The 12,808-nt window shown below is 36.9% G+C and overlaps 1 protein-coding gene across 1 annotated transcript in view; it reads right to left on the minus strand.

Annotated features, from left to right (window-relative positions):
• Window positions 1–12,542, minus strand: part of LOC101156322 (solute carrier organic anion transporter family member 1C1) — a 23,252-nt gene extending 10,710 nt beyond the window's left edge. The window contains exons 1-5 of the mRNA XM_004069930.5: window positions 12,405–12,542; window positions 7,118–7,261; window positions 2,252–2,393; window positions 504–636; window positions 185–309 (exon numbers count right to left, since the gene is read on the minus strand). Coding sequence (XP_004069978.2) covers window positions 185–309; window positions 504–636; window positions 2,252–2,393; window positions 7,118–7,204 — 487 coding nt within the window. The 5' untranslated portion in view covers window positions 7,205–7,261; window positions 12,405–12,542. The remainder of the gene's footprint in view (window positions 1–184; window positions 310–503; window positions 637–2,251; window positions 2,394–7,117; window positions 7,262–12,404) is intronic.
• Between the last annotated feature and the right edge of the window lie 266 nt (window positions 12,543–12,808).

Here is a 12,808-nt window from a genome sequence, read left to right on the forward strand (position 1 = left end):
AATTATTATACTTACTAAAAATCTGTTGGAATGATATAGTATACAGTATTGTAAATGACAAATCAAAGGAAAAACATTAAGTGAAACAAGAAAAAGGCAATTTATCTTAATCAAGTGAATATAAGAATAAAAAAAATGATATATGTCATAAAAGCATAAGCAAAGGCCACTCTTTTTAGCGTACCCCTAGTAGGCAGTAAGGAGGGTTCTTCATACTTCCAAGAGGATTCTGCTGAGGTTCTCACTGGACATGGAGTCAAGGTATTTGTTGAATTCACTGGCGATCTAATGGTTGTTTCGATCGTATAGCTGCATATAAAACACCAATGTGACTGTTAAACAAGGGAAGGGAGAAAGCACCAGGTTGTGTTAGATATTTAACATATACAGCAGCAATCAGTGATTACACTTCTCAAGGTCACTACATTCCAGTACACTAACACAAGTGTGATGAAAGAAATATGTGGATGGCGTGAACTGACACATTTTGGCAGCAGACTTACCGGCCTGTAATGAAATGAGGCATGGCGATTAAGAATGTGCCTAAAGACATCAGAATACAGCCGACTGCTATGATCTTGGGCCGGTGAAGTTTTGCCCCAAAATAACTTACAAAAGCAATTACCAGCAAATTACCTGCAGCATTGAGAAAGATACACGAAAAAGAGTAAGAGCCCATTAAACATGCTGTGAAGAATATGATCATTTTAAACTTTTATACACTGTAAGAGAACAAAAGGAGCAGGTCAGTTATCTGGTACACTAGGGTAAACACTAATACACATTTATTTTACCTGAAATGCAAGTAAACACACTTTTTCTTTCCTATGTCTAAATCTTTTAGCTCTTTAAAAACCTACAAGTTTGGACTTATTATATACTCTAACTGTAAACATTTTTTTTTCTAGTAAACATGAAACAGATGGCCATGCAAAGCTTAAGTGTATGTATGCTGACAGTATAAGGACATGCTGAAGATAAATTCTTGGCTCACCTGTAGCACTGTGTGGCTATTTTGGCCTATATACATTTGGGCAAATTGAGAAAACTATGTTTTTGTGAATGTATAGATGAAGAAATTAAAGATATGAAAAAACAATTATTCTAAATCATATTAATTTCCTGTAATGTTTATAATTTGATTTGCTTGTCAGTTTTTGTTTGTGTACAAGCAAGAGCAAAGGTTTAGCAATGACCACATCAACGGGTATTAGCACCACGTGCACTGTAAAGATTTAGTAATGTTTGGGACAGATTTTGCAAGAAATGCAAGTAGTTGGGTAACGTGTTGGCAATATAAATTATCCAAAATACGTAACCTCAGAGATGCTCTGTCTGCTAAGATGGTCTCCCTGGAAAATGTAAGTATAAGTATAGCCTCCAATCCACACTTTTCTATTTGACCAAGATTTATCATTTTGTTCTCCATGCCTCTGTTTGGTGCAGTGCGATTCATGTACTGTCCCTCTTTCCCACTCCCCAGGAGATTCCAGTTGGCTTATCCGTGCTCCTGTACCTGCCTGTGTACCTCGTCTCTGGCTCGCCTCTACTACTGCTTCTACATCTGGCTGTGGGTCCTGTCTCCGGCTCGTCTCACGCCCTCAGCCGTCCCCCAACTTCAACTGGATGAAGATCATTTGCTGGACTTTAAATATGTAGTTGTCTGTCCTGGGGGAGGATCCCTCCTTCATGTGGGCACCCCTGAGGTTTCTTCGTTTTTTCCAGATTCCGTCTTTTTTAAAGAGTTTTTCCTTACCGCGAAGAAGGGTCTAAGGGCAGGGATGTCCAGTTTAGTTTAGTCTGTTTATTTAAAGTTTTAGTATTGAAATCTATGCATTTATGATCTTTTTTGATTGTATGTTTACCTTACAAGACTTACGAAGCCCACTAAGACGACTGTTGTCGTGAATTTGGGCTATAGAAATAAAATGGAATTGAATTGAATTGAATTAAAGCTTCTATTAATATAATTCTTATTATTATGGGAATATTCATAATCTTTGGGTGTCAGGATTTCTGCTTTTCTCCCCTTTATCCTTTTTTCAAACTCACTATATAACTTTCAGGGTCATTTTGTTGCTGGAGCCTATCCCAGCAGCTGTCGGGCAAAGGTCGGGTAAGCCTTGGATGGGTGGATATAAAGACCCTTGTTAATATCCACATTTTTATTTGATCTATGTGAAGACTCCTACCATTTAAACCTATATCATATTTGCCAGTAAACACATAAACATGAAAGTAAAAAACTCACCGATTTCAAAGCTGCCATCTAAGACACCAATCAGAGAGCTGGGGATGTCAAATCTCCTCTCTAGTTGTGTTATTGTGCTTTTCATGTAGCTGCCACATAAAGCTTTGGCAAAGTAAGCGAAGGACAAAGCTGCAAGAAACATCTACAAAAACAAAAAGAAGGAAGAACAGGTCAGTGTGAATCAAAACGCTGAAATACACTTATTGTCAATTAAAATTTTCTTTTTGCTTGTTTTACAAATGATCCTTACTTTCTATGCAGTTAAATATATGTGGGTTTCTGGGTCAAATGTAGTAATAGTGCATGTGCTAATAGAAGTGCCATTGTAATTGTGTCAAACTGTGAGAGGTTTCTTTCTTTTTGCTATTTGCAAATGCACAGTGATGACCTACATGAACCTAAAGGTAAATTTAGGAACCCAAAGTATAAAAAAGGATAGGCACAAAAATAGCAGTCTGACCTGACTGCATCACTGTTAATGGGTAACATTTTCGATGCTCAATAGAATAAAAAAAATACCGTCAATTTGAGACACCATCACATTTAAAGATTTAGGAAAATTATATTCATCAGCTGATCTTATGATTAAAAAAAACAGGTCAAACAGAGAAAAAAAATGAATCCCCAAACGTTTTGTTGGTTATAATAATTAGAAAAAAGGAAACGAGTCAGAGAAGATAATAATAATACAGCCAAAAAAGACCTGAATGATTATTCAGACTGTGACAAACATAACATTGCAAAGAATTATTTTATAACATATCTCAATGCATTTCCTGCAAATGTGTAAAGCTACCAAATTGTTAAAATCTTAGTGATGTTTTTGAAAGATTTTGTGATGTGTATCCAACATTCAAAATATTAGAATATTTCAGTCAGACAACTCTTGCAGTAAGAAATATTTATTTGACATTTTCCACATTCTTTAAGTTGGCATTCACATATTTTCGTTTGGCATAAGGCTCCGTTCAATTCCATGAGAAATTTCCATAACACTTTCGGGTAACAAAACCCCCCCTTTACGGAGCCCACAGGTGGAAGCCGGGGAGGAGGGTGGGGCGAAGAATAAGCGCTGAAGGTAAGAAAGAGAATGAACGACTGCGCACCTGGGCTTAAATAGGACGCTGAGCAGGTGAGTTAATTGATTGAACCGCCCTAGGGTATTTACCTGTAAAACACTGCAGCGAGTATCTGCCCGAAATACGATAAATCGTCATTTAAGTTTTCTAAAACAACGTGATTAAAACGACAAGTCAAAAAAGCAATAAACAGGACCAAAATCAGAAATGCAGGAATGTTGGGTGTTTCTTATGTTCACACCCTCACTGACTTAAAAAATCATAATACAATTTTAAAAGGAATATTTTTCGGCCTGCCTTCCTTACTCCTATCCAACACAAGCAATAAGACAAAACTGTAGGAACTTCTATCCTTGTTATGGATCTTTTCATCACAAAAATCAAATCATGAGGTTTTTTCCAATTTAGCACAAAACAAAGAAACAAAACACAACATTCACAGTCATTTTTCTTTCTGAAAAACTACTTCCTGACATAAATATCCTTTGTGACCAAGAAATTACACAGATATTTTTCACAACCAAATGCACACCTACAGAGCTTTGTGAGAAATACAAGAAGTTGTGGATTCCTTGTTAGTGGAAAAGAAAAGATCTACAAATGTCATTGGTCGCCTGTAGATTGCTCTGTTTTTCCCAATCTAATGTATTTTGACAGCAGGACTTTGAACATCCTCTGAAATTAATGTGTCAAATCATAACATGGTCTCTTTAGAGGGTGGGGGATGATGGATAGATGACGCATCATGAAGCATTTCTACATATTGCTAAACAGTATTGATACTGTGTACTCATGACATGATGCATCTTTTTATTTGGTATTGTGTCATATCGACATGGAGGAGGTGGATTTTTTCAACTAAGAAATTTCTGTTGAACAAATGGGACATTTAACTTGCAGAAAATAATATGAATAGTAAACTAAGAGCCACTCTGAAATTATTTGAAATCAGATAGATCAAGTGGGAACTCTAAGATGAACAGGATGAAGCAACAAGGACATTAAAACAAATATTTTATTTTCCAAAATGGTCCCACTCGGCAGAAACCTTTATATTGCCCATTATTGTTGATTAGTCCAGTGTTTTTCAACCTTTATTGAGCCACGGCACACTTTAACCATGACAAAAATCCCGCGGCACACCAGCATCCCCCCCCCCAAAAAAAGCAGAAATTCATGGTCTGTATTGATCGACAGCCCCCCCCCCCCCCCTGCCACAATCTCATGTGGATTTTTGTGATAATTGTGGCAGAAAAAGCAGGAAGTTGCAGCTGTTTTTTCTAAGAGATGAAATAAAAGTTAAATTAGAAAATTTAGAAACTGTTTCTTTGTTGTGGTTTCAAGACGTATCACAAGGTCGACTCATTATGCGCTGTCCCTTTAAGCCAATGCATCATGGGAGATGTAGTGTGAAAACGGCCGAAAAAGGGCAGATAGACTAGTGTCCCTGAGCTTCATTGTTTTGTTCACTTGTTCCACGGTCTGACAGCGGACTCTGTAGAAAGCTACACCGCTAAAGACGAGCTTTAGCTGGTATTTTTGTAGGAACTGAGCGACTTTATCAGCAGAATTGAGAACAAGGAAGTGAAGACTTTAACCACTTCTGATTGGTCAGACTGATGACATGTGATTAAGCCTTCAAGAATGATCGGCGGAGACAGTTAAAGGGGCGGGACTTTTCCGCAAACTGCTATAGCTGCAGGTAAACCGCACTACCGTCATTCTTATCAAAATGTCTTTAATAGAATTAAATAAACACAAAGAAAAAGTAATTTTAAGATCTTTTATATTCCTAATTACTCAGTGTTTTATCAGGGCCTGTTTGGATGAACAAAGAGCTGATCTCCTGGAGATGGAAAATGTTGTTAGAGCAGTTAATGATTAATGAGGGCAATTTCCCACGGCGCACTTGACCATCTCCCACGGCACACTAGTGTGCTGCGGCACACTGGTTGAAAAACACTGGATTAGTCTGATAACAAACCGCGAAAGATCCGAGAGTCTTTAGGCAGAATACAACTACAGCTCATACGCACATAACTTAGGCATAAAAACACACATGTAAAGCATTTCATTCTGTCCCGCATATTATTTGTGAAAAGGTGAGCTGACAGCTGTGCTCAGGTGAGTGTTTAGGTCATGTTCTACTCTGGTGGTTGAGGAAATGTAGAAAGAGGGAGAGTGCCCTTTTATCTCCACACCAAGACCTCTGCAGCATCAGCAGCAGTCATAAAAACTATAAGATGAGCTGCAATGAAAAGTTGACAACCCACAATGTGTCCGTGTCATAGACATGATCTGTTCGGTTAATGTGCTCCTCACTGTTTTGTTCTTCCAACTTACTTTAACACTAACATTACAGAGCAAAACGTTGGATGTAGTTCTATTTGTGCGTCAATCCCAACGACAATATCAGGCACAAAGCAGTGAAGTCCGTGAGTGACCTGCTGGATGCTCACGTTGTGGGTGTGATCAACTTTGCTATAATATTTTCTGAATTTGCTTTAATATTTTTTAATTTGCTATAATTTTTTTCAAAATTTGCCATAATGTTTTCAGAATTAACCCCCCCCCCCCAGAAAGAGTAATGCTATGAGGGATTTCTGTGGAGTTTGTTTTACCAATAATGAGTACTTGTGATGTTTTTTAGATTATTTCGGATGAGTTACTGAGAAGCTGCTATCGTTTGTCTGAGGTGTTTTGGTGTACTCTGCAGCAAACTCGCTGTAACTCATTTTCTGCATAACCTAGGACACCTCCTGGTCAGTAGAACTACATCCAATGTTTTGTACTGCAATGTTAGTGAATAATGTAAGTTAGAAGAAAAAAAACAGACTGGTGATATCGTGACGACTACATAGTCAAAACAGTTAATGAAATGGACACTGTGGATTGTCAACTTTTTAAAATTTTCATGAGCAGATGAGGTTAAAGCCCAGCCTGTTTGTAGTTCTTTGCTTTTGTAGCTCTCAGAACGAAAATCACAAAAAAAGATTTGAACGAAGATCACCTGTTTTCTTTTTGGTTTTCTTAATAAACGAAAAAAATGAATTGAATACAATACACTTCCATAGTTTGATTCTCACGCACACTTGTTTTTTTTAATGACATACTAAACTCCAGGGGTGTCCTAGCTAATTATAGACATTTACAAAATTTCCCACAGTTGTTTTTTGTGGGGAAGATATTGTCAGGCTGTCTCTTTAAAAGTATAATCAGCTTTCACAGCAAAAAATTATGCCAACCGCTGATTGATTAGCAAGTAGCTACTGAGCCCAATTACCTCAGTCGAAAAACTAAAAGTGAAGGGTAAAAGTTCAAGAAGTATGGAATTCCTTGCTGTTTTGAGTAAGCAGTTTTTTGATTTGTTTTCAGTTTCAAAAATCTGCAAAAACACCTATAATACTAAACCACAACTGTAAGGAAACATTTTTTTTTTGCCACTGATTATTTTTTAATGTCCAAGTGTGTGGTGTGTGCTGCAGGGCTAAAAACTATGCTCACATCTGCTAAAGCAGATTTCATTTTACAATAATAAAATGGAATTCTCAGTATATCAATTACATCACAATATCAAAATGTGTTGTGTTGTGAGTTAATGTGTTGTGTTGTGAGTTATTGTGTTGTGTGGTAAGTAAATTTTTTGTGACCCTTCTGGGCCACCGTATTTTTAGACTTTTGTAGTTGTGTTTAATCTTTCAGAAAACTCATGTGTGTGTTTATCTTCTACAGCACGGCTAACACACCTTAGGTACGTTCAACTAAAATGTAATTAGAAGCACAGTACCTTCAGATTGGGGTTCATCATAGGTGAATAAGCAGGTTTGTGGTCCAGAGTCCATCCTGTTGTGGGTGTTCGGTCTGTTTTTGTCATGGTAACCTCCTAGTTTTTGCTTCCTTAGCAATGTTGGTTTCAATGCCTTTTCCACACCTGACAGAAAGAAAAGATATATGTATTTATAAATATAGCATCCTTTCTTAACCCTTGTGCTATCCTAGGCATTTTAACATTAAGAATTGGGTCATCCAGACCCACTAGACCAGGGGTCACCCAGACCGACTAGACTAGACAGTGCTCTGAATCTTTTTTCTTCAATGATTCTTGATCTTTACTGGTTTCCATGGATTACATGAAATCTCCACCTTTATTCAACTTTGTCATGGTAGGAAGAACACATCAATGGTCATCTTGACCCCATAGGATGGCTCACGGGTTAAAAAAAAATCTAGTGATGTGAAACAGATATTGAATTTTTTAGGCCGTATGCACCTAAGAACACAAAGATTTAGGTTGTCTACATTACCAGTTAAAATAAATAAATAAACAATGTTGCACTAAAAATTAGTGCCAACAATTCTAAGATTTTAAGGCCTCCCACTAAACATGCGACGTCATATGGATGTGCAGATTCAGTCTAAATTGAGTCTGTCCCTCGGAAGCCAGTTCTGGACATGTATACAACAGGCATATTTGTCCACTATTTGACTTCTAATAATAACCTCAATCCAACGTCAATTTTAGTTCAACATTTGAACATTTAATAGACATTTTGATGAGACATTATAGTAACGTCTAGAACCGGAGCAGGATTCGAATTTTTTGTTTATTTTACATTTTAATGAACTGTTTGTTTTATCTTTTTACAATGTGTTGATTTACTTATTTGAAAATGCACTTTGAGGGAAGGGCTCAGAAATACATTTATTTGTTTGTTTGATTAGGCTCAGATAAGTATTTCTATTTCCACTTCATACAAGTCATGGATCTCAGTCATTTATGCTTCACTTACAAGTCAACAGCACTCTGCTTGTCTGAACCACGGTTGAACCCAAACAGAAAACCCAACTCTGATTGGCTGAGACAGCGCATACATTTGGTGCATGTGTATTTCAGTTTTTGTAAGCAAATATGGTTTCGTGGTTCCGGTTGGTTGGAAGAAAACATTTACTACAAAGCTGGAGGTACTTTTTGTCATCTTAATCATAGGTTCATTTCGGTTTTATAAGATTGCTGCTCTACTTAAACCTGCTCTGGCTTTATTATATTCCCATCAGATAATACTATAGTGCCAAAAATCGTTTACGTCAGTCAACCTGATGTGCTAAGATGGCATAAAAGAGCATGCGAGGAAGCTAAGCTAAATTTGCTAAAATTAATGCAAAGACCACACAACTAACTTTATAACTAAAGCCCCTAATACAGGGGTCTCAAGCATAAAGTGGAAAGAGATAAGCACCTGAGCACCAAAAGCACAATCGGAGAAAAGGAGGAGGACACGGAACTGCTCTATATTAAATGTGAAGAAACCCTGTGTTGCTTTGTTCGTTTTTTTAGTGCTTTAATTCTTGTTGTGTATTTTAAACAATAAATGACTGAAAATTAAAATGTACTGTTGTTTTATCTTATCTCTACAAATGAAACTATATGAAAATGAATAGGAAGATAAGGCAGCTTCTGAAATGACACACTCAGAACAATATAATATATTGTTTAAAATAAGTCCAAATTCATTTGGACTACAATAGGCTACAGTATCCTGATCTTTTATCAAGTACCAGAGAGTGTAACATGACAGATAAGTTCAAATAACTCAACAACTTGTAACAAATAAAATACAAACCGATACACTCACTTTTTCAGTTCATTATGTCAAAGAACAATACGTATACCTCCGCCAAGCTCGTACGGTAGTGGTAACGCGCCAATAACTCATCAAGGGGTGTTGCGCCATAGTTTACTAAAGTTGTACCGAAACATTTCTGAGCACTGTATACATAAACCAGGTTGGAGGTCAGCAAGTACAACCAAAGTCCATACAAATGGCGCACCAAATCATAAAGCACACTGTCAATTTTTGAAAAACACAAAGTCTTCTTTTTAATCCAAAAAACACGGTACTTGCTTGTGGCCCCAAAATGATTGAAAAATGGGCAAATGTGTGCGGGCCACCTATGTTCCCCGCAGGAAATTTTAAGATTGTGGCGAGCCCCTGAGGTGAAAATGTTCATACAATATTTTTCTACGTGCATGCTGCAGGTGAAAGGTTGTAGTGACCACTTAAGCAACATGTATGGGTCAGATTCCTGCTCCTCACTTATGGCTAGAGGGTGATTTAAGGACACAGTACCATAGCATTACCCGTAGATCACAAGTGAGTGTAATCAACATTAGCCTTGCAAATACTTTTACAATCCACTTACTAGGGGAGTAACGATACACGTAGTTGAATCAAACCGTTTCGGTACGACAGTTTCGGTTCGGTTCACTTCTGTACCGTTTCGGTACGTTTTTTCTTTTTTCCCCCGCATATGCATTGTAACGACAAAGCTGCTTTTTCAGTAGTAGGGGGGAAACGAGAGCCGAGCTGCTATTTGACTTACAGTTTTTCTCAGTCGCTTTAGTACAATTCTCAGATCAGAATTGAAGTTTGCAAATACGTGTGTGCATTTCTCAAAACAATTTGTACAAACAGCAAAAAACTATGGATTTCTTGCAAAAGCCTGTAACTTGCTCAAAATCTTTAGTTCATCTCTGAAAACTAAGTCTTTATGTCATTGAACATGTCAGTGCCATCAGAATGTCACGTCCTTCTGTCATTGTCTACGAACAAGACAGTCAAATGACTTAGTCATGTTGTCAATATAACTGTGTACTTTAGAGGGAGGTTCTGATGTAAACTATGGCTAAAGTTTTGATGACAATTATTGTAAAATGCAAGTTACACCTTTTCTATTTGATTGCAAGAGACTGGACAAGATTCACATTTACACTTTTATTGTTCATATTGTAATTTGTTGACAGACCATGTCATACCAACATAGAAAAAACCCACTCCAAACAGTAACACAAAGGGAAAAAAAGATAGGACAATATTCTGTACAACAGTACAGGCAGTGCAGTAGGAATTGGTGTGGTCTTCCTACACCTCTTGTCGTTCCTGTATGTTAGGCCACAAATTCTCATCCACATCACAGCGAATATCCTCTCTTGCAATGCAGCGAAATATGTTTGTCACATTATGACAACTTGGTCAACCATTTTGCCGTTAATGACTTATACGATGAACTAATGACTAGGTGTTTTGAGGAGTAAGACTATTGCACAGTGAACTCTATAATACATTTTGATCAACTTGACATAAACAATTGATAATGTAGCAAAGAGCAGAGAATTGTACATAATCATTTGCATGGATGTACCAAAGCAATTGCAACTTGTTCAAAGAAGTGAGAAACTGCTTATATGATGTGCACAAGTGACATCATGATGTGAAGATTGAACAAATAGTTTTGGGAATTTCATTCTGATCTGAGAATTGTACTAAAGCGACTGAGAAAAAATGTAATTGTCATCAAAACTTTAGCCATAGTTTACATCAGAACCTCCCTCTAAAGTACAGTTATATTGACAACATGACTAAGTCATTTGACTGTCTTGTTCGTAGACAATGACAGAAGGACGTGACATTCTGATGGCACTGACATGTTCAATGACATAAAGACTTAGTTTTCAGAGATGAACTAAAGATTTTGAGCAAGTTACAGGCTTTTGCAAGAAATCCATAGTGTTTTGCTGTTTGTACAAATTGCTTTGAGAAATGCACACACGTATTTGCAAACTTCAATTCTGATCTGAGAATTGTACTAAAGCGACTGAGAAAAACTGTAAATTTGCGCCGAGGCGAAAGTAATGAGTTTCCTCCGAGACGCTTTTAGGTGACGGACAGTAAGCATGTCAATATATTTTTTTTTATTTTATTAAGCATATCACCTACATAGGTCAGTTGTAATTAATGTTATGTTAAACCAATAATTACATTTTGTAAGTAAGTTTTTTCTGCCTCAGATTTTTGTACCGAAAAAATAGTGAGGATGGATGGAGAGAGAGAGAGAAAGAGAGAGAGAGAGATAGATAGATAGATAGATAGATAGATAGATAGATAGATAGATAGATAGATAGATAGATAGATAGATAGATAGATAGATAGATAGATAGATAGATAGATAGATAGATAGATAGATAGATAGATAGATAGATAGATAGATAGAAAGAAACTTTATTAATCTCCCAAGGGAGAAATTTAAACTTTATTAAGCTCCCAAGGGAGAAATTAAGGTGTCTGGCAGCAAAACACACACAATAAATTACAATAAAATTATTGTTAATAAAATTGCAGTTCATATCAGGCAGATTTGTTAACAGCAGTACCGAACCGAAATGTACCAAACCGAGCCCTATGAAATTCTGACTAGAACCGAATTGAGATTTTAGCATATCCCACTTACCGTAGACAATAATCGCACGTTCCGTTCCATTTAAGGTAATCTCACGATTTTCAAAAGAACTGCAAAACATACCTGCGTTCATTTTACTGAACAAAACCACCTGCCAGGATGTGACATCCTTGGTGTGATAGAGTACAGAAAGTGAAGTGCATGGCTACAAGGTGGTTTGATGGTAGACAAATAAAGTTAGCTTAGAATTCAAACTTTCGAATGTTATACGAGTAAAAAAAGAATAATTTAGAGATATATAGTAACCCAGGAGTTGTTATTAAATCATTGGTCGATCATGCTTTGAACTAACATTCTTCTACTGATACACAAGAGCACATCCACATGCTTCCACCATTTTTTATTATTATGTGCAAGGCAGCCACCTAAAGGGTCATTGTGAAGTAGTTTTGAGTATTATAATTAATATTACGCGATAGTAATGTGTGTTTTTTTTTTATCTCCCTGAGGTTTCAGAGTGTTACTTGAGATAAAAGTAATACAGTGAATTGGTAGGCTAACTTTAAAAATTATCTGAAATTTCCACAGTGCAAAGATTTAATTTAAAGACAGAATCTAATGAACGCCAAATTGTGTATTATAACTACTACTCCGCCATAAAATAATGTCAACGACTCATGCTCTTGAAAGAATAAACATCCAGAAAGGTATCTTACATCACTTAAAAACCGCGTCAAATGTCTTAATTGGGTAATAGTGAATTAATTTTACAAAATTATCCCCAAATATATACACGCGAAATTGGCGTCAAATATACCACAAACACAACAAACACTTACCGAACTTAAGCAACGTTCAAATCTTTCTCTCGAATAGAAGCGTCTGCACATTTACACCGAATGAAATCCCGTTTTCAGTCGAAAAAAAAACAGCCATAAAAAACGAAATGCTCTTCATAAATGTCCTGTAGGCTGCTCGTCTGCACTGACAGAGGCGACAGACCGGATACCGTTCACCTTGCAGGAACAAGCGCACCTAATGTTTTACAGTATATGGAAAATGGCGAAACCCCGACTCTGTGGGAAGTCATTGGTGTCGGTCAGTCGCTGCAACATTCAGCAACTTAATTTAAAACACTTTGAGAACCTGTAGCATGGGTGACGTAGATTGTATGGCAAGCCATTTTGATCGTTTTACACACTGTAAAACACCTGTAAAATTCATTGGGAAAGCCTAGTATAAT

The sequence above is a fragment of the Oryzias latipes genome, chromosome 6 (assembly GCF_053564925.1).
Source record: "Oryzias latipes strain Hd-rR chromosome 6, Olatipes_Hd-rR_3.1".
Classification (NCBI taxonomy): domain Eukaryota; kingdom Metazoa; phylum Chordata; class Actinopteri; order Beloniformes; family Adrianichthyidae; genus Oryzias; species Oryzias latipes.